This window comes from Pseudoliparis swirei, chromosome 6 (genome assembly GCF_029220125.1).
Source record: "Pseudoliparis swirei isolate HS2019 ecotype Mariana Trench chromosome 6, NWPU_hadal_v1, whole genome shotgun sequence".
Taxonomy (NCBI): Eukaryota; Metazoa; Chordata; class Actinopteri; order Perciformes; family Liparidae; genus Pseudoliparis; species Pseudoliparis swirei.
Window position 1 is genome coordinate 18,851,579 of NC_079393.1, and position 20,594 is coordinate 18,872,172.

The 20,594-nt window shown below is 42.0% G+C and overlaps 2 protein-coding genes across 2 annotated transcripts; both read right to left on the minus strand.

Moving 5' to 3' along the window:
* Positions 1-1,835: 1,835 nt before the first annotated feature.
* igf2b (insulin-like growth factor 2b) lies at positions 1,836-8,628 on the minus strand. Its single transcript, XM_056416844.1, has 4 exons — positions 8,445-8,628; positions 7,333-7,487; positions 5,604-5,781; positions 1,836-4,225 (listed from the first exon to the last, which is right to left on the minus strand). The coding sequence occupies exons 1-4, from the start codon at positions 8,517-8,519 to the stop codon at positions 3,986-3,988; spliced, it is 648 nt and encodes a 215-aa protein (XP_056272819.1). The 5' UTR covers positions 8,520-8,628; the 3' UTR covers positions 1,836-3,985.
* Positions 8,629-11,176: 2,548 nt separating this feature from the next.
* th (tyrosine hydroxylase) lies at positions 11,177-17,723 on the minus strand. Its single transcript, XM_056416791.1, has 13 exons — positions 17,594-17,723; positions 16,927-17,130; positions 15,985-16,150; positions 15,776-15,864; positions 15,586-15,653; positions 15,429-15,479; positions 14,933-15,078; positions 14,666-14,801; positions 13,948-14,017; positions 13,804-13,860; positions 12,700-12,795; positions 12,440-12,573; positions 11,177-11,850 (listed from the first exon to the last, which is right to left on the minus strand). The coding sequence occupies exons 1-13, from the start codon at positions 17,675-17,677 to the stop codon at positions 11,691-11,693; spliced, it is 1,461 nt and encodes a 486-aa protein (XP_056272766.1). The 5' UTR covers positions 17,678-17,723; the 3' UTR covers positions 11,177-11,690.
* Between the last annotated feature and the right edge of the window lie 2,871 nt (positions 17,724-20,594).

Below are 20,594 nucleotides of genomic sequence, written 5' to 3' on the forward strand. Positions count from 1 at the left end.
CAGGACAGAGAGCTGCAGTAGCAACTCTGCTGCACCAAGATTACCCCAAACTGTTCCATTCCGGGAGCCCAGATACTGTAAATCTGCCCAGTAACAGACATCCCATTTATTGTTGACATATGCATGCATGTCAACAATAAAAGGTCGTGCCATTTTCAGAATATGTGTTTGTTATGTGATAATTTTAGACATGTCGGTTACTAAACTTAGCCACTGAAGTGGAGCTTGCTCCAGTAGTTAGCACACCGCTGGAGGATGGGGGGATGGATGTACAGATGGGTGTGTCAGAGGCAGTAAACACAGGTCAGGTTTAGTGTGGCATGCACCAGAGGAAGGACTGAGGAGGGTGGGCCAGCTTGTTTGGCACTCTATGAGGGCTGAATTCCACTTTGGCACACTTTGCCCTATCCGGAGCAGGAGACAGCCTGACAGACAGAGACGGACCGACATGTACTCAGAAAGGGAGAGAAAAGAGAGGGGAAAGGGGGAGGGGGGGTTAGAGGAAGAGAGCTAAAAGCAGCTGGAGATTCTCTGCAAGGCTTTAAGATGTAATAAATCATTTACAAGGTACATACAGCTTAATTGATATAAAGGGTTCAAAAATGACTCTCAAGCCCAACACAGCGGAAAGTGCAAACACATGCCCGTGCCAGGCGAGGACACTGAACAAAGCGGTACATCATCTAGACATTGTATGTTTGATAAAATGTTTTTTTATTGATATTAAAAATGAAAGTACATGAATTGTGCATTTCGGACATTCTAGCGTGCAGAGGTTAAATCAATAAAATACACACAGGCTGAGTGAGCTACTGACACAGAAAAAATTGCCATTGCTCGGCAAGGTATCTTTTTGTATTCAGCGAAAAGAAGTGGTTGTCTTTCACGCCATTCATAAGAACACTAGAGTAGCCTGTTTGAACATAACAATAGTGAATGAATGCAGTCCTAGCAGGAAAATATAGAATAAAATAGAAAATATAATAATAATATTATCAATAATACTAATAATAATAATTGCACTGCCTGCTTTGTTGCACAACTGAATATAATTAGAGACAGAAAGCAGCCTTGATAATTGAGATCTCTCTGAAAGAAAGAAGATATAAAGTATTGGCTTGACTCAACACAGAACGGCGAGTATCCATCAAGTCTCCCTTTCATGGGCGATGCATGACACAATAGAGGAGGAAACTATAATGTGGCACAGAATGACCTTGTTTCTGACACGGGCTTCAGTGGTTTGTCACAGAGAGCTGTATCATTGTGGCCAGGTATGGGTATCAACCTCGGCTGCCCTTCCACAACAACATTATCACTGACACTCAGCAACGACTGCACTTCTCCCTTGGAGAGCATGGATTGTTTTTTTTCCTGAGTGCTTCAGCAATGGTTCAGCGTGATAGCCCTTCATCGAATGCATAATGGGTGGGTGACTGGACGATTGTTGAGGGCTGAATAGCAGGCTAACAACTCCCCTCCCCCCTCGCCATGCAAATACAGAGACATACTGTTGATGAACACGATCAGATGCATTGTCTTTTACAAACAGAGAAGACAGGACAGATAGACAGACAGTGAGGTGTGGAGCGATGATTTGCTCTCAGACAATGACCTTTCTTGACCTTTGATGGTTACTAGCATCATAGCGACGTCATTACCTCCAATTAAGGCCTTGACACAATGACTCGTGTAAATCTTGTGTAAGCTGAACCCTTAAATCTACAACTGACCGCACATGTATGGCATCATGACCCAAACTAACACACGACAACTCATCAGTGGCACTGGCACATAGGCAAGATGCTCCATAGAAGATCATATAGGACACCATGCACAATTACAAAGACATGATTTAATGAAGGACTGATCATTACCCTGCCATCAATACTAAAGTGGCTTCAAAACATAGTGGGTTTGAGTACAATCAATGTTGAACAGTTATTTTTCCAATAATAAAGTCACTCATTGATGCTATCCTTTTCCCAGAAACCCCTGACAGGCTTCTGGAAATCCATGCAGACCAACGTATTCAGAGTATGTGCCTATTTCTGTGACATAACATGCCTAAGCAATCCAGGCTATGCTGCTGTTAAAATATTAATTTAAAGTAACTATGGCAAACAAAAAAGGAGGAGAAAAAAAGACATTATTTTTGGTACAAAGCATCTACAAAAAAGCCTTACAACTCCAATTGGAAAACAGAGATCATACAAAATAAATCCGTCATTTGAGCATCAGTGCTACGTATATTATTTGGACCAATTTTTCAAATATATTTTATAACAAAATAAATAATGCCTTTATACAGTGCCCTTATTTGTATTTCAACAAACAAACAAAAAAGCTTGGCGGCTCATTACGCAAGATACAGCTCAGACTAAAGGAAAATAACACAACGTCCCTGGAAACTAATTATATATCTATATGTATATATATATATACAAATATATATACACATATATATAGATATAGATATATATATAGATGTATATATATATTCAAGTATTTGTTTTCAGGCAAATGCATGTGAATACTACTGATATACAATAAAAATAAAATGTTAGTTGACATTATTGCTGTTTTTTTCCCTTTGAATTTAAATTTTGTGTTTTTCTTTAGAACTGTAAAATAACATCATAACAACAACCCTGGAAAACAAAAATAAAAGCCTAACTTGGTAAAACAGGAATGTCACGGTACCAGAAACTGACAGGGTTTTCCTTTTTTCCATTAAAACATTGATATGAAAAGAAAAAAGACAAAATAAAATATAATCATTATCCCACTTGCTCTTTGTCCATGCCATGTTACTTCCTGTCAGAGCAGTCTGCAAAGCCATGGCAAACAGGAAGTACTGTCCCAGAACTGTAGTACTGTCTCAATCCAGGCGGTCCGCTGTGTCCCATGTGTCCTCACACTGGTCCCTGTGTCTGGCAGGGACAGGAGGAGCAGGGACTGGGTCTCCGGTCCCCCTTGCCGCTTTATGCTGGCAAGGCACTGACGAGCAGCCGCTAGCACTTGCTGTGAGCCTAGACGCCGACACAGCCCGTGTCTTCTCTCAGTGACACTTCCCCCTTGACATTGCCACTGCCAGGAGCGCCCCCATATCCGTTATCTTCCTTTTTCAAAAGTCACACTTTCCTTAAAACGGAAAGTTTTAATATTCATTCAAAGAAAAAAAACGTGCTTTTCAACCTCTTCTTTGAGTCCATTCCCAAAGCTAGCACCATGACATTTTTTTAAGCTACACGTTCATTGTTCATAAAAAAATAGTGCCATTTTTTTCTTTACTTTGACGTAATCCGTGGCAATGTGCAATTTTGCAGACTCTTTTCTGCTTTTTGTTTGTGATCAAAAGGTGCTGGAACAGGAATCTAATTTTACAAAATAATTCCTTACAGTGTGGAAGTCCCTTTATAGGTAGAGGTGCAAACTAATAAGAAGAAGAACTAACAGAGATTTTCTTTTTGCCTCAGGAAAAATGATGTGGAATGGATTCTTTCATGCAAGCTGCTCTTCACTTTCAGTTGTCTTCCACAAGGACAAAAAAACATTCCGCTGGGTGTCCTCTTGACACTTGCAAACCACAGATCTCTTTCATCTTCTTTTCTCCCTTCCCTTTTCTCTTTTGCTTAGGATCCACCTGAATTGCATTCAGCCGAATTGTTAACTTTTTTTTCATCGCTTGTGTTTGTGCCTTTTGTGTCAGTGACTGAAAGAGAGAGGGAGCGAAAGAATTCAGACAGGAAGAATGTGAAGGCATGTTTGTGTGCCTGAGGAGGGTGGGTAGGTGGGGTTGAAAGGGGCATTAGAGAAGGGCCACGGGGTCAAGAAGTAGTGGATGAGAGCGGGGGGAGGGATTGGTGGGCTCGGACAGGGCAAAGAGGACTGCCACAGAAATGACGTCAGAGACAAAGCTTTAATCTCCTAGTCTTTTTTTCTCCCTTCAAACTCTTGTCTGTGCAAAGGGCTGGCAGCGGGCTCATTTGTGGTTGACATAGTTGTCCGTGGCGAGCAAGACAGGAGGCAGTTTGCTGGGCAGGCTGATGAGGGGCCTGTGGAAGACTGCCTGCTCCTGGGCTTTGATCTTCTCTGCCTGCCTTCGGAACTTTTTGGCCCTCAGGATGGCGGGGACACCCCTCCGGAGCCGCTGGGCCGCCTTCCTCTGCCACACCTCGTATTTGGAATACTTCATGGTCCCATGCTGCTTCCTTGGGACTTCCTATAGGAAAAAATAGAGGAAAATGGGAAAAGAGAGAGTGAGTTCATTAGTTGTGATAACAGACAGTGAAAGTGCTTATTACAATGGAGGAAAGCCGTGTTTATTTTTGCAAAAACATTCTGGCATTGTTGGGCCACTCCAATGGAAATCCAGAGTCATTCTTACAGCGCAGAGCGTCATAACAGACTCTCATTGCCTCCGACTTGCCCTTGTTTTGGTTCCCTTGACTGAAAGAAGCAGTCAACAAGCTCTTAGTTCAGCCTCTTTAACATACTGTCAAAGGGAAGGGCGGCCACCCGCCTCATATACATATGAGGAGCACGTCGTTCACCCAACGACCCGCTGAACTGTCTAACCTCCACATACCGAATGAAATGCCGCATAAACACATTGTCATTTTAAAACCTCTATTCTTACACAGAAAGCTCTTTTAAATAGCGCTAGGTGTTGGGCTGAGCCCCACAGATTGAGACAAAGTGGTAGTGATAGCAGGGAGGCTAGAATTTATGTGTGAGTAGCCAGTGCTCCATCTGAATGGCTTGTTTTGGTCCTGCCACTTGAGGAGTGTTTATCCCCCCTTCATTCACTCCCAGCCTGTTCAATAGCCAAAGAACAGCTGGCCCTCGGAGCAAGCTGTACCCATCAACACTCCCTGCCCACACAAATGAGGGACATGTCCCAACTAATTTCTTTGAAGCCTCTTTTCTCTCTCTCGCATTTTAGAAGAAGGAACCAGAAAATGTCTTTCCCCTGTATATTTGCGGTATTTCTTGTTTTTTGTTTGTCTACATCACTATTAATCACATGGTCACATTTTCGAACAACTCAAAGCAGAAACATTATACAAATTGTTCCAGCTCCATCGGAAGGGAATTGAATAAACCTGTAAAGCAGCCAACACTGAGTCTTGTGATCGCAGTGAGAAGACCTGAAAGGCTTTGATGGTTCCCTGCATGTCTGTGACATACTTCAGACACAGGTCAGGGGGTTTGTACCAGACCAAAATGCATGCCAGTTTCGGAGAGCTTGCTGTTCCGTGACTAATAATAACACACTGTTTTGTTACAGAACAGATGTCTCTAACATCTCACCGACTCTCTCTCTCTCTCTCTCTATTTCTCTCTAACACAAACCCACAATCTCTCAAACTCTGCCTTTTTTCGGAATATGATGTGCTGTGAACGTCTTGAGGTTTTCCACGATGCTCAGCAATTTGCATGGAGGCTGACTGCTTACCATTGACCATTTAAACAAGATAAACCTGTTTCTGTCTGTCAGGGACATAGGGGTGAGGCTCAGATCTGAACGGAGGGAAGATCGAGACCAGGATTGGGAATGTTTCCCATACTGGCCTGTTGTTGTTGTTGTCGAGACGTACCTGTTTTAGTGCGGGCATCATGGGTATGACCTGCAGAGAGGTGGCCGACACGTCCCTTTCGGACTTGGCGGGTTTGGCACAGTACTGCTCAAGTAGGTTGAGGTCACAGCTACGGAAACAACACTCCTCTACGATCCCACGGTTCTGGTTGCGCCGGTTGCTACCCCTGCTGGTTGGCCTACCTGAGGAAAGACAACAAGGGATGAGGAAAGGCCGCGAGGGAAGGTCACGGTTCAGGCTTGAGAACACTGGCATCAGTAATGAATGTGGGTTGTTTTTGCAGGATTCCTTGGACATAGCAGTCCATGGACAACGGGATAAAAGAAAATATATGACCAACTGCAATACATCTTTATGTTTGTAGGGTATCCTCTGATTAGGGCTATCTGGAAGTCCTTAAATTAGTGAAGTAAACTGCCGTAGACACGAAAAGAGAGTGATGGAGACAGACAATTAACCTCTCAGACAGCCCTTTTGGTGAGCAAATACATAAAATGGAAACTCTTCTGTGACCTTGTCCTTTGTCAAGTCAGCATAGATAAAGAGGATGAGGAGGGAGAGAGGAGAGGAGGGGCATATGTAGAGAACATAGGAGAAACGGGATCAGTGCAGAAAGAGAGCGAGAGTGGGAGAGAGAGGGTGTGTGAAGGTCAAAACAGAGGGAAAGAAAGAAAAAACAAAAGACTGAGAGAGTGAAGATGTAGGAGAACAAGGTAGAATGAGGTGGGGGTGGAGGGTTAGCGTGTTGCACAGGGGAACACTATCCGTGACCAATAAAAGCCTTGTTTGAAGCCCTGTGCCCAAATCTCATGAGAGGGAAGGCTAGATTTGATTGCAGGAAGAGGAACATGAGAGAGAAAGAGAGGGTGATCCACAGGGAGGAGAAGGAGAAGAGGAGGAGGGAGCATATCTATGTTGGCCTAAACTGGATAATGATCTTTTTGATTGGGGAGAAGCTTCTGTGGCAGACAGCAAACAAAGAAGCTGCCTGTCTGTCAAAAGGTGAAAAGCAGGGGGCGGTGTCATATCATCATGGGGGGGGGGGGGGGGGGCTTCTGCTGTAGAGATGCCAGAGGAAGGTGAACTCATGTATGTGACACAAACACTGGGCAATCAGAAGCTTATCCATTTGAGGATTAACAACCACCACAATGCTTTTGCATAATGCTTCACATCTCTCCTCCCCATCATCACTACAATGGAAGCAATACTCAGAATTGATGTTAATGATCCGTCCTCCTAACCTGACTTCGAAAACAGCCCCCTCTTCCTCCTCCCCATCCCCCCTCCGAATCATCACTGCGTTTGCATGGCGGGAACACTGGTGCTGAGGTGTCTGCTATGCCTCTTGGGGTGCTATTACTTTACTGGTAAACAAGCGGCCCATTGTGTCGCGCTGTGTGCGCCTTCACAGCTCGCCGGCCTTTCATATGCAACCAGAGGTGAGCGCTGTACGCACGACGCGCGCACTCAGCAGAGCAGCCCGGACGAGGTCTTGAGACACTCAGCTGGCTCTAACCTCCCTCTCTTTCTGGCTCTCACTCGGTGTGCGTGCGAGCGCGCGCGTGAGCCCAGTGCGTGAGAAAGAAAAATACCAAACACGCACCACACAGCCACAGACCGAGCGATACAGCCTCAGCTATCCAAACAGATGTGAGCGAATGAACAACAGAGACGAGAAAAGAGAAACAGCGCCTGTGCAGCCCATTGTGAAACTTGTGCTGGAGACCTACTGAAATAGAAGCCTCTGTCTTCACAGACAAACTGCAGCGCATCCACCAGCTCTCCCCCACACAGCGTCTCTGCCGAGGTTATTTCCACAACGGAGAGCGCCATGGCCAGCGCCAACACCAACGCGCGACTGGACGAAGTCATCTTCTTGACCTGCAGACAACAAAAAAAGACACACAGACATACACATTGAAAAATAAACCGCCGGTTCAACAACCACACATTTCAGAACTGATGACATACAAAAAGAACATCTCAGCTGACAGCCAGATGTTGCCTCTCAGCGTGATAGGCTATATGAGCGCGCGCTCTTTATGCGTTCGCATTTGGATGCGTGTACAAGATCTACGACTTCACGTGTTAAATGCTTTTTCTTCTTCTTTGTACTAACTAAAACAAAAAAGGCCATTGCGTGCGACCAATTATACAAAATGTGCATCCCCCTCCCCTTGGAACTGTTATCAGATACCGTCACTGTGTTGCACCTGAGGGAATTGCTTATTCTAGAGGAAAAGAGTAGATGGTATCTCTGTCGTTCACACTCTTACACAACTCTCCAGAAGTTGCAAGACCGGCTGCTCGATAGTTAACTATCCGAAAAGCCAGACTCAGCATATATTTTCCCCTTGCTCACCCTTCGGTGAGCTCACTGACCCTCAGACCTACCGCCCCCTATCTGCCGACAAAAAAGACCAGCTGTTTGGCTCCGAGTCCAGTGAACGGCGTGCCATCCAGACCAGAGAAGAATAAAAATACCTCTCAACTCGTGTTTTCTTTTATCCTAGCAGACAACCTGTTGCACAAAGGCTTCAAAGATGCAGGCGCACTCCATGTCATTCATTAATCTTTAACTTTCTTTGTTGCATGCACATTAAGAGACGTCCGGTTGCTCATATTGCACACACACACACACACACACACACACACACACACGCACACACACATACGCACGCACTGTCATAGACAAAATGATGCGATCAATGCATCTGGTCAGCCTGAAGCGGTGTTCCTAATAAAGCCAACACAACACGGTTACTACCCTGGCTGATGTCTTTCAATACCGGCGCTGCACAACCGGAGAGCATTCAACTATCCGTCCCCTCTGGTTACCTTCGGTCGGCTGACCTCCGTCCTCCAGCAGGTGTGGCAACGTGAGGGGTGTCCTTGTCTGTTCTGGGTCTCCATGTCAGTTGGCAGTAGTCAAACCGTTGTGGGTTATTTGGTTGGGGAGGTTGCAGGTGAGTTAGTTTCCCAATTGCTGCGGCAATAGAGATGATGTGTGAGAGGCTGTCCCAAAGACCAGGCGACAGGCAAAACTTCTCAGGGAGAAGTATTATATACCAAAACACGCCCCTTATAGCCACCCCCACCCCTCGCTCCTCCTCTTCACTTCTGGTAAAAAATAAAAAATAAAGAAGAAAAAAAAGGTCCAGAGGCGTTTTATGGAAAAGTGCTTAAAGGGAGAAAAAGCCAAATCAGAAAGTGAGGGAGAGAGTGAGAGTTACAAAATATGGAACAAATCCATAGGCATTTTCCACGTTTACGCACTGTAACCTACAATCACAATGTTTACACACAGGACGCAGACTGAACAAGAATAGACGTAATTCCTCAGACTCCAAGGAAAATGTCAATGTCTCCGCCCTGCTGTAATTAAGATTAACATTCAGAGTTGAAGCATTGTGGACAGGGTCTGCGGCTTTCCTCTGACTCAGGTGTAAATGTAGCCTTTTAGTCACCGGGGTCGACTGTGTTTGAGTGAAGGTTGATTCGTCAGTGTGTCCTACCTGAAGGCAGGAGGAGGAGGAGGAGGAGGAGGAGGATGCAGCAGCTGCGACTGACTGATGCACACGTGTAAAAGCCTCTGGTCACTTTAAATGCTCAAGACATATATAATGCTTTACAAACAAAAACGTATTATATATATTTATTTTATTTTTTTAAAGCCAATTAATGTGTCACTCCTATGGTGTTAAATTTCCAGAAGGAAAACGTCGACCCAGATGTTGCACAGATGCTCCATGACAGACAAAGGTGGCTGCATAGCCCACATCGAGCTGCGCAGTATTTAATGTTTCATATGGGAACTTTTTTTTCCTTCTGATTCTACTTATAACAGTTTGAGGGTTCCCTTACATAAGCGTGGCTTCTGCAGGAGGGAAGGACCTGGACGTGTCTCCAGCCTTAGACTGACACCTAGTGGTGCGCGTGGTGAACATGCGCGTGTTTGTTTTGCAGCTTTCCCCGGGTTGGAGGAAATCTCTGCAGGCAGGTACACCCTACTGGAGGACCCCCTCTTGTGGCAGACAAACGTCAACTATTATGTCGCCAAGCATCATTAAATGTTTTGTCTAAAGCATGTGAGACGAACAGATTATCATGTGTATATGTGTAAATATATATACAATTATGCAGCACTATAACATTTTTACAATATTTAAACATGACAGCAAAATGTGAATTTGTGTGTTGGATACTTTCTATTTGAGCAGTATTCATAGTACATAGTACATTATCTGGTGATGTGGATTCTGTAGACGGCATTGCCCTGGCATCCAACACCACTGTAAAGAATCTTGGCGTTATCTTTGATCGGGACTTGTCCTTTAACTCCCACGTAAAGCAAATCTCAAGGACTGCATTCTTTCATCTACGTAATATTTCAAAAATCAGGCACATCTTGTCTCAAAAAGATGCAGAAAAATTGGTTCACGCGTTCGTTACTTGAGACTGGATTACTGCAACTCCTTATTAGCAGGCTGCTCTAATAAATCTCTTAGGTCCCTCCAGTTGATCCAGAATGCTGCAGCTCGTGTTCTCACTAAAACTAAGAAAAGAGATCACATCACTCCTGCACTAGCTGCTCTGCACTGGCTCCCAGTAAAATCAAGAATCACTTTTAAAATTCTTCTCTTAACCTACAAAGCCTTGATTGGTGATGCTCCATCATATCTTAAGGAGCTTGTCGTACCATATTGCCCCACTAGAGAGCTACGCTCACTAAATGCGGGACTACTTGTAGTTCCTAGAGTCTTAAAAAGTAGAATGGGAGCCAGAGCCTTTAGTTATCAAGCTCCTCTTTTATGGAACCAGCTTCCAATTTCAGTCCGGGAGGCAGACACAGTCACCTCGTTTAAGAGTAGACTTAAGACCTTCCTCTTTGACAGAGCTTATAGTTAGGGCTGAATCAGGTTTGCCCTGGTCCAGCCCCTTGATATGCTGCTATAGGCTTATAGCTGCCAGGGGACGTTTAGGATTCACTGAGTACCTATCTCCTCTTTTTCTCGCCTCTAGGATGAATTTTCAACTCTCAGACTCACGTTACTAACTCTGCTTTCTCCCGGAAGTCCTTTTGACTTTACGTCTCATGGGGTCATCGGACCCTATGAGACGGCATAGATCCTATCTGCCTGATGGATCGTCTGGGTCGTGGAATTCCTGCTCATGACTACGCCACTGTCCTGTTGAGACTCCGCCCTCCTCCTCCCACCGCCATCTGCCTGATGGATCGTGGAGGTCTCCATCGTGGAATATGCCTACTATGAACTATTCATACACTCTGTCATATTCATTGAATGTATTTTAACTCTAAATCTGTCCTTCTGTACACATTACATCTATTGCATCTGTCCATCCTAGGAGAGGGATCCTCCTCTGTTGCTCTCCTCCAGGTTTCTTCCTTTTTCCCCTGAAGGGTTATTTGGGAGTTTTTCCTGGTCCGATGTGAGGTTTTGGGGCAGGGATGTCTATGTGTACAGATTGTAAAGCACTCCGAGACAAATTTGTAATTTGTGAAATTGGGCTATACAAATAAACTGAATTGAATTGAATAAGATGGAACATAGGTTTTGATATCATTTTATTATGTGTATAACATGCAAGACCAAAACAGCATAAAACCAGACAAATCAACAAATTTAGAAGTAAACCAATTCTCAAATACTTTAAACATATATCTGGAAAATAAAGCCTTCAACACAGCAGATATATTTTATTTAGAAATAAAAATATGTGTAATTGATTTTGTTTGACCATTATGTTTATTTCTTTATATTTAGTTTTCTTGAAATGCATATATTCAATATATCACATGTTTCAAAAGCATGAATAGCCTGTTCTGTAAAACCCAGTCATTCCACCCAGCGAAGTGTTTAACATCTTTGGAAACATTGCCTGCACTGGGGTTTGAGGCTTTAATGGTTGCTACCTTTACTTTTAACTCATCAGAAACAGCATCATGCTGGAGCTACAAGACAGAAAGATGAACACATTGGTCTTGATCACACGTCAGACGTCTCAGAGCGCAGTGGGGAGACGAAGCGGACGACGGCAGGGCGGTCGCAGGCGGGGCCGTCATCATGACAAAACACTGAGGGCATCAGTCAGTATCTTAAGATCGTCCTTCACACCCATTAGGCCTTCTTGGATCTTCAGTGGGTTGTCCAGCACCTCCACGCTGCTGGTGAACGGATCAAACTTCACAAAGAAGGGACGCTTGATACCGGCTGCGTACCCCCTAGTCAATGATTGAAAACAGCAAATTAAGATGTCAATGTCCTCTTTAAGCTCGATTAGTGGAAACCAAACGTTTTATTGACCAGAAAACATCCACCCAGTGGGAGTGTGTCCAGTTGTTTATCACAACAATGGGCACATTCTGCTCCTGTCAGCACCGCATTAGGAGATACACTACACACAGATTTAGAATATGGTCTGTTTCATATTGACAATGCTTTTAAAAGCAATCCCTTGCTGATATTTATTCTGGTAGCATGGCAGAGATGTCCTGTGCTGAACTCCAAAACAAATGCTGCCAAAACACTCACAAATATTTTGCAGGGTAACATTTGATCTGTTTGCCAACTCAAATTCCAGTGTTTTGCCTCAGTAAAAAAGACTACATTAGTAACAGCTGTCTTCTGGCTGCTATGGCTGACCTACAAGAGTCTGTGTCTTCAGGGGTTGACTGGCTGTTCTCTGACCTTGTCCTCACATTACCTCCTTTATCGTTTTGCTTTTGTTATTCTTCTTTTGGTCACTTTGTGTTCTTGTGTATTTGCTCGTGGGTCCAAACAAGAACACACAGAATGGTTTAGTAGGCCTACCTGAATTTCTCCTTGGCATCTGAAAAACTCTCAGAAATGAAGTAGACAGACTGGTAGGTGTGGTCTTGGTAGGGCTGCACAGCTGCCGCCTCTGGATCGAACTGCCTCGTCTCTGGTTCACCAGACAGTGAGTACTGGATTAAAATCAGAAGAAAAAGATGGAGAATTAGCTGTCAGCTCCGTTGGCTGTGATTGTTGCATTTTTCTTTCAATCACAGAGCGATTAAATGTCCAAGCAGAGAAAGCATTGGGGAACGCACCAGAAGCTCTCCATAGGACGAGAGCAGTCCAGCTCCGTAAGCCCTCACCTCGCCGTTCTGTTTACATAAGCCAAACTCCACCGTGAACCAGTACAGCTGATGGGAAAAACAGAAAGAGAGCGACAGAGAAAAATAAGGATATTGAGGTGGACAATCGATTAATTATTCATTATATATGGATGTTATTTAGATACAGGATTTTGATACAATAGTGATCGGGGAGGTGGATTCAGAGAAGTGTGATGGTGTTCAGTTTGTTTTCTGGCTGAAGGGAGGGTAATCTGATGGTTTTGTGAGAGCATGGGGGGAGGGTCTGTATTTTTTTCTTATTTACCAAATAATTTGTCCAGAAAATGCCTTTGGTGCACACCATGCACCATGAAGGCGTGTTTGGTCATATGGAGAGGACTATCGTGCCTATATATCGTAGATTCATTAGACACTTTATTAAATTAGTACACAGATGTCAAACATGGAAAGAACCAAGCCGCAAGGAATATAGTATTTAGCCATCATCAGATATGAAAAATACAATAACTTGCAAGAAAAACTGAAAGCAGAGAAGATACATACATTATTGACAGGTTTGAGGAAAACCACAGTCGGTTTGAGACATAGCCAAGAGGTCAGCGAGACATCCTAGGCTGTTCACCATATGTCTTGTAAATGGATTGTTCAATAATAGTTTAATATTTCCAGAAGGTTCTTGCACTTCTTTTCACGAAAAGAAAAGAAAACATTTGGTGTTGTTATTTATAGGTTATTATAAATGTTTTCTATAATGCCCACCTAAGATCAAATTAGGCTGAATGTCGCCGATGAACTTAAATTAGTTAAGTCAACAAAAATTAAGAGCAGCAGGAGCACTCTTTGAGCAGAACGCCCAACATCTTGTGTTTTTCATCATTTGGGCAATTGTTTTTTCCAATTTTTGCGATTATATTATTATTTTAGGTTTTACATTGAGGCTGAGTTGAGATATTAGTGATAGATTGTTCTAATTTAAAGCAAATATGAATAACACTGGGGATGGCCCAGTCCTTCTATTTACTCAAATCATTGTAATGCAGTTCCTAAGTCGGTGTTGGAGGACGGATGTCTTACTGTGGATAGTTTCTCAATATCTTCCTCCGAAGCTCCAAGTGATGCCAGACCAAGGTTCTGCAGAAAATTATCAATACATTGTTACCAAAACATAAAAACAGAGATAAATGAGGAATAAGTCTGCTCGGCCCTCCTCCCACTCACCTGTGAAAACTGGGCAAACGTGCGGTTGGCCAGCATGGGCACGTGGCCCAGCAGCTCATGCACACAGTCACTGAGAGAAAGAGAGACACATTCAACCGGGATTCTACCCAGACACATTCAACTAAATACAGACTTTTAACAATTGAATCTGGCTGTATTACAACACAATAGTTACAGAGAGAACAACAACTGTGTGCTAACGAGAGAAGGCAATGAAGGATTTAGTTTTCTTACAGACTGAGCAATACATAGCAATCCAGATGTTACCTTTTTACCTCAAAATGTGAGTTAATGTAAACTGAAAACAAAGAACTATAAGATAAATAAAACTACTTCTAAATAGGATATATATTCGTATTATAATTAATATTAAAATGTCAGTATTGTTCTAAATCAAAGATTGGTTTGATCTATATGTCTGGTTGTTTCGTTCATATGTGCTTTGTATTTTTGCTTTTTTTCACAAGTTCTTAGTATTCGTTAGCTTTATGCTGTCAGTTTGTTTGAGTTCATACGTAGGAAAATAACATTCCTATATAGTTAAATTAAGCTGAATTAAGAGACAGAGTGAGAAAAAGGCTGACGAACAGCAGTGATTGAAGGAGGGGAGGCTTATTTAAGTCCATCGACAGCTCATAGATTATAATGGCAAGATGCCTTACTGTTCTACAGGATGTAATGCAATGATCAGGAGGAGAGGAGGCGTAAGGGTACTCACGGTTCTGGGGAGTGCATGGGGGAGGAGGCGTGACGGATGTACTGGGTGCACTGGAACACCCGGAAAGCCAAACTGGCCAGGAAATCTCTGGCTGAGAGCAGACCTGCTACTGGACGCAACATGAACCCTGTACGCTCTGTGTGTGTGTGTGTGTGTGTGTGTGTGTGTGTGTGTGTTCAGGAGTAATAGAGAGAGAGAATCAAATCCTGAGTTGATGGAGAGTGTATTGGCTAAACATTTCTTCATCGTTTGATATCCCATTTTTACCTTTAAGGAAGCATGACACGTCTTCCAACTGAGGAATGTTGTCTGGACTATACCCACAATGCCTTTCCAGCTGACTGAGGGCCTCAAGGTATTCACTGCAGGCATGGGTGCTATACAGGTCCTTCAGAGTTGAATAGACTTCCTTCCTAATTAGGGAAATAATAACATAATTCACATGTATTTTCTTCAAACAAAGGTGTCTCAAATCATAAACCAACAAGGAAAACCCTAAACAAAATTTAGAAGAACGATCTTAAAATATAATTTGGGGCTGGTTATTACACGTTGCTTTGTACAGTAATCGTATTCTCCTGTTTAATCGGGTTGTTTAAATCAATTTGTTTTTTAATGTTTTTTAAAGTTTCTTATGCAAAGCACTTTGGTTTGACTTCTTGTTGAACATGTCATACATCTTCAGAGATAACTTTTGACTTTGCTCTCAGCTTCCAGTTTGGTGCAACACATTGACACATCTTTGTACCGTGTCTCTTCTTACCATGTGCCAATCTCATCCTCTGTATATTCCACTCTGGCAATCGAGTGGCCACTGTGGACAAACATAAACATAAATGTATCAGGAACAATCAACTTGTAGTTCTGTTATTTTCTTATGGATGCTCTGTTCAGCATTATGGTAAAAGCCTGTATCTCACTGTCTGTATCTGAAGGCAAGGGCTCCAATCATGTTCCTCCTCTGCCTATAAGCAGAGTCTGTGTAGCCCTGTTCCAAGCATATCAAACACTGATCACATTTTCTGTCTCATGACATATTGGTCCAACAACATAACCAGCATAATAAGGACAGTTCCTCTTAAACATGCTACTGGAAAAGCCATTACTTACAGGATGGTCCTTGTCCAATTCTGGATCAAATTTTGTGACCAGATGATGACATTTGTCCAAATCTGCTATTTTCGTTGGGAACCAATGGACTACAGGGAAAAGGAAACAGATGGCCAAGTTTAGTTTTGTGCCGTTTCTTTTTTCTTGATTCTTTCTAATATTGAATATGCTTAAAATGTTGTTTTCTAAAAGCAGCAAAAGGCTGTTACATTTGACTTCTTTGGTGGTTTTAACGTCCTCTGCATTCTTCTTGATGGAGCTGATGAGCGTACTAACATCTGAGAGGTGCACCTCACATCGAACAAAGTACTCCAGGCTGTCGTTGAGCTGACGACATGGTCGCGTCTCCAAATGTTGAATCTTAGCTTCAAATGTCTGAAATACAGTTAAAACACTGATATTTAACTTCTGCAGTGGCTGGATGTGAAGTATGCGTCACCGCATTTTAGACAAGCATGTATTAAATGTTGAGAAGTCTTTATAAAATATGCATGAAGGCACCTCTGACATTAGCCGAATGACAAAGTAAAAGTATAAAATGATGCACAATTTTCTATAATGGTAACACAACTAAAACAAACAAAGATTGTTCGAACACATACAATATTACAACTGAACTATTTAAAATTGAGAAGATTTGAACATTTAATTTTTTCGATTTTGTTTTGCTTCCTTATCACATATCGTGCATTTTCTCCAAGAAGAAACAAATAACATAAACCAGTTAGATTATGTTCACAAATCAACAAATATATCTAAAAGATGATCTCAAGAACATCTTAACCCTTACACCCTCCCCCCGCCTTAGGATTAATTTGACCCCATTCAATGTTTAATGTCGGTGTTCTTTCGGTAGTCAACAAACAAACATAAAGTGCCTCACACTTAAACTTGGAAAACAATATTAATTCTAATAATTTTCTGGAGGTTTTAATTGCTGGCGTCAAATTGAACCCAAAGGGTAAAATATGTTAGTAAATATAAAGGTAACAGGAGGGTGTAATTTTGATTCGGGTCAAAATGACCCTAAGGCAACACAAGGGTTAAGAACACAAGTAAATGATTCATCAAACATATGTGACACCCATTTTCCCAAACTGTTGCTCTAAAAAACAAACAAATTGGTAACCTAAAAAGTAGACTTGTAATACCTCAAAAACCTTGAGTGTCCGCGACAGTGCAGGCGTCTTGGAGTTTCTCAAAGTGAAGTAGAGGTTGAGCAGTGCTTTCCCATTCTCCTCCTCAAACACGATCTGCTCACTGGCCGCTGCAGCATCTGTCGCGGCCGCAGCGGCTTCTCTCTCCTTACGCGCATCCTCGATCAAGCTTTGCCGTCGACCGAGGAATCTCTGAGACTGTTCCGAAAAGAAACCAACGTATTGCACGTACAGCATATGTTTGAATGTAACTGTCAGAGGACGCATAGGCTACATAGCAGCACAGCGGGGAATAATCTTTTAGCTGTTCTTACTTTTGGATATCTCTTTGGATATTTGATTGGAGTGCCTTACATCTCCAAATGCGCATTATGCAGTCAAGTCTACGACACAGCTAAGACAGCTGCCATTTCACATATTTATGCCGATGTTATTAATTTTAGCATGTTCTTTTCTTTTTTTAAATTAATTTAAAAAACATCACCGCTGCGTAATGGTAACCTCAACAAGTGGTCTGAGCACAATATGAAAGTTGTTGTTGGTTATCTGGATATAATTAAGACATAGGCTACCACCCGTAGCAGATTGGTGATTAAAACTGAATCCACAAATACGACTGATGTATCCTACCTTTCATTCAAAGTTCAGTTGTATTTCTTACCGTAATGGAGTCAGACCTCTCCAACTCGGATGCTGCTCTGCAGATGGTCTTTGTGGAGGAAGTGGAGCTGCTTGAGAGGTGCATCTTCAGGCGCAGAAGTCTTCTGAATACGTGGAGAAGTGTGACTGGAGTGTTGGTGAAGTTATGGCGATCGCTAGACCTCTCAGGCTGTGCTGTTTGTCCAGAGCTTTTCCGTTTGTTTCCTGTAGGGTCTCTCTATTTATGGGGTCATCTGTTTGCAGTTTCTGACGTCAAACATGCAAATTCTGCTGTGGCCTTTCAATCATTGGGCAGCATCTATCAGACCAACCCTGTATCACAAAAATTACGTTCCCCCAGACCTAAAATACAATTTGCAGTTACGTTTGACTGAAACGTATTTCTCTCCAAATTACGTTTGACTGAAACGTATTTCTCTCCAGATTACGTTTGTATTTGACGTATTATAATTACAAATACGTCTCTGATCAACGTATCTTTGCCGTTTGTTATCTCTCTTTTCTACAATGCTGTTATGAATTGGAAAAAGCGTCCTCTAGTCTTATTTATTATTATGTTATATGTTGTTTCGCCTGCGTATTATGACAGCAATACGCGTTGTAACGGATCATATGAATTGGCGTGAAGACTGAGGCTACTGCTGGTGACGCTCCTTTATTTTCTTTCTTTAGGTGACAATACATTAATTAAAACTCGTACACTATCACCACCTTAACAGAGTTAGCCCCATACGGGTCAAATCAACTATTAAACTTGTTATAAAATGCGCATCTGTCCGTAATCTCTACCTTAAAGTTCGCATTTTAACCTAAAAAAAAGTGCGCTTCCTTCTAACCTTTCAAAATAAAAGTCCGATTTATCTGTGAAGCGGAAGTAGTATAAAACGTCTATATTTATCCAAACAATACAATATAAAAGGCATACATACATCAAAATCAATAAGGAAAATGCTAAACAGTCAAACAACTCAAAACAATAAACCCTTCATGGGGTTATTTATAGGCGTGTTTACTTCTCATCAAACAAAAAGAGCAGGTACCCGGAAAAATCTGGGAAATAATTTGGGAATTGTTAATAAAACATGATTTACCCTTCAACTTCCACTGATATGCATGCAAACTAATACATCGTTTCACACACACACACACACACACACACACACACACACACACACACACACACACACACTGACAGAAACACATAGAAGAAAATAAAGGAGCGTCACCAGCAGTAAGTCTTCACGCCAATTCGGCCATTACAATGCTTATTGCTGTCATAATACGCAGGCGAAACAACATATAACATAATAATAAATAAGACTAGAGGACGCTTTTTCCAATTCATAACAGCATTGTAGAAAAGAGAGACAACAAACGGCAAAGATACGTTGATCAGAGACGTATTTGTAATTGTAATACGTCAAATACAAACGTAATCTGGAGAGAAATACGTTTCAGTCAAACGTAATTTGGAGAGAAATACGTTTCAGTCAAACGTAACTGCAAATTGCATTTTAGGTCTGGGGGAACGTAATTGTTGTGATACAGGGTTGATCAGACACATCTCAACCTGGAGCCATCTATATAAACTGTATAATACACAAACAGTCAAAGCATTTTCCTCAAATTTGTCTCAGTCATGGTCTTCCAAAAAATAATGCTATGATTGTTGAATTTACAATATTTTTAATTAACCACCTCTACCTTGATTTTTATATATGTTATCATTTTAAATTGAAATGTAAGTTAATGTGTGCAAGTTAATGCTACTTGTTCGATTAAATTAATAATACAGTTTTTTTATTCATGTTATGATATTGTATGAGTGTATGATATTAACATTTACACATGCGTTGAAGTTAGATACACTTGTCATCTTCAGATAACAATCACCGCTTTGACCTCAGGGCTTTACATAAAGGTTAGACCAGAGAAAAGTCAGCTGTGGAAAATTAAGTCACTTTATCAGCTCAATCCAATCTCCACAGCACTTCAGAAATTAGATTTGATTTTGGAAAGCACACATACACACATATACATACACACACACACATATACACACAACACATAGCACACAACACAGGAACAGGAACAAAAGGGCTCGACATTGTTTTTGGTTGTTTGTGTCTTACTTCAGCAACAACCACATCAAGTGTTTGGCTGAGGACTTGATCTAAGATGCCCACCGGCGAGCAGAGATAAAATAATTATCTGTATATTTCTGGTCCCATGCTGCTGCTACATTGAGATCATGCTGCCACAGCACCAATCTTAATGGGTTCAGAGAAGGGAAATGTGCCCCAGACTCTTCCCCAGCAGGGACACAGAGGCTGAAAATGCTAAAGAGCACTGACGTATAGCCCCGGGCACAAACAATGATGGCTCCGATCTTTATTGGTGGACGACCGAGTGAGTATGAAGAAAGAATGATAAAGCAAACAGACAATGAGATACAAGCATTGTTTGAGCTGGTTTTCTGCATGGAAACGGAGTCAATTGGTATATCTTTAGAAATGAAGCACGGTTGTGTTTCTTTTCATCTTGCCCTTTTTATGAAAGTAGTGCGACATAAAAGAACGTCACGCAGAAGATTTACATTTATTAAGAGGAACAATTATAAATGTATTGGTTAATTCAATGTCTTTCAAGCTGTTTAATTGGTTGATGACGTTTTTTTTAATTTACTGCCATGACGTGAAAGCAGTCGGTAAACATTCACCATTTAAATGTGTTTTTAACCCTAAGAAACAGACAAATAACGTTTTTGTTACACATTTCAATATCTGCAAAGTGGGTCCAAGGAAAAATAATTAAACCACATCAAAGCTTGTTCAACTTGCACCACATTTCTGGGATATGGAGTCGAATTTCAGGAACTCACATTGGAGATCAATCAGTTCCAGTTGTAACTCCTGCGGCGCTGCTTCGTCTGTCTTGTGACAGCGGTCATTACACCGGCTGAAGGGACTTCATTATATGGGTCTGAGAAATTAGCTCTGGAT

Coding starts and splice junctions, on each gene's coding strand:
- th (XM_056416791.1), bottom strand. CDS start 17,677: ATGCACCTCTCAAGCAGCTCCACTTCCTCCACAAAGACCATCTGCAGA. Junction 15,079..15,428: donor GAGGATGAGATTGGCACATG/GTAAGAAGAGAC, acceptor TTCCCTAATTAG/GAAGGAAGTCTATTCAACTC. Junction 13,861..13,947: donor CGTTTGCCCAGTTTTCACAG/GTGAGTGGGAGG, acceptor AATTTTCTGCAG/AACCTTGGTCTGGCATCACT.
- igf2b (XM_056416844.1), bottom strand. CDS start 8,519: ATGGAGACCCAGAACAGACAAGGACACCCCTCACGTTGCCACACCTGC. Junction 7,488..8,444: donor CGGAGGTCAGCCGACCGAAG/GTAACCAGAGGG, acceptor TGTTGTCTGCAG/GTCAAGAAGATGACTTCGTC. Junction 5,782..7,332: donor AGAGGCTTCTATTTCAGTAG/GTCTCCAGCACA, acceptor TTCCTCAGGTAG/GCCAACCAGCAGGGGTAGCA.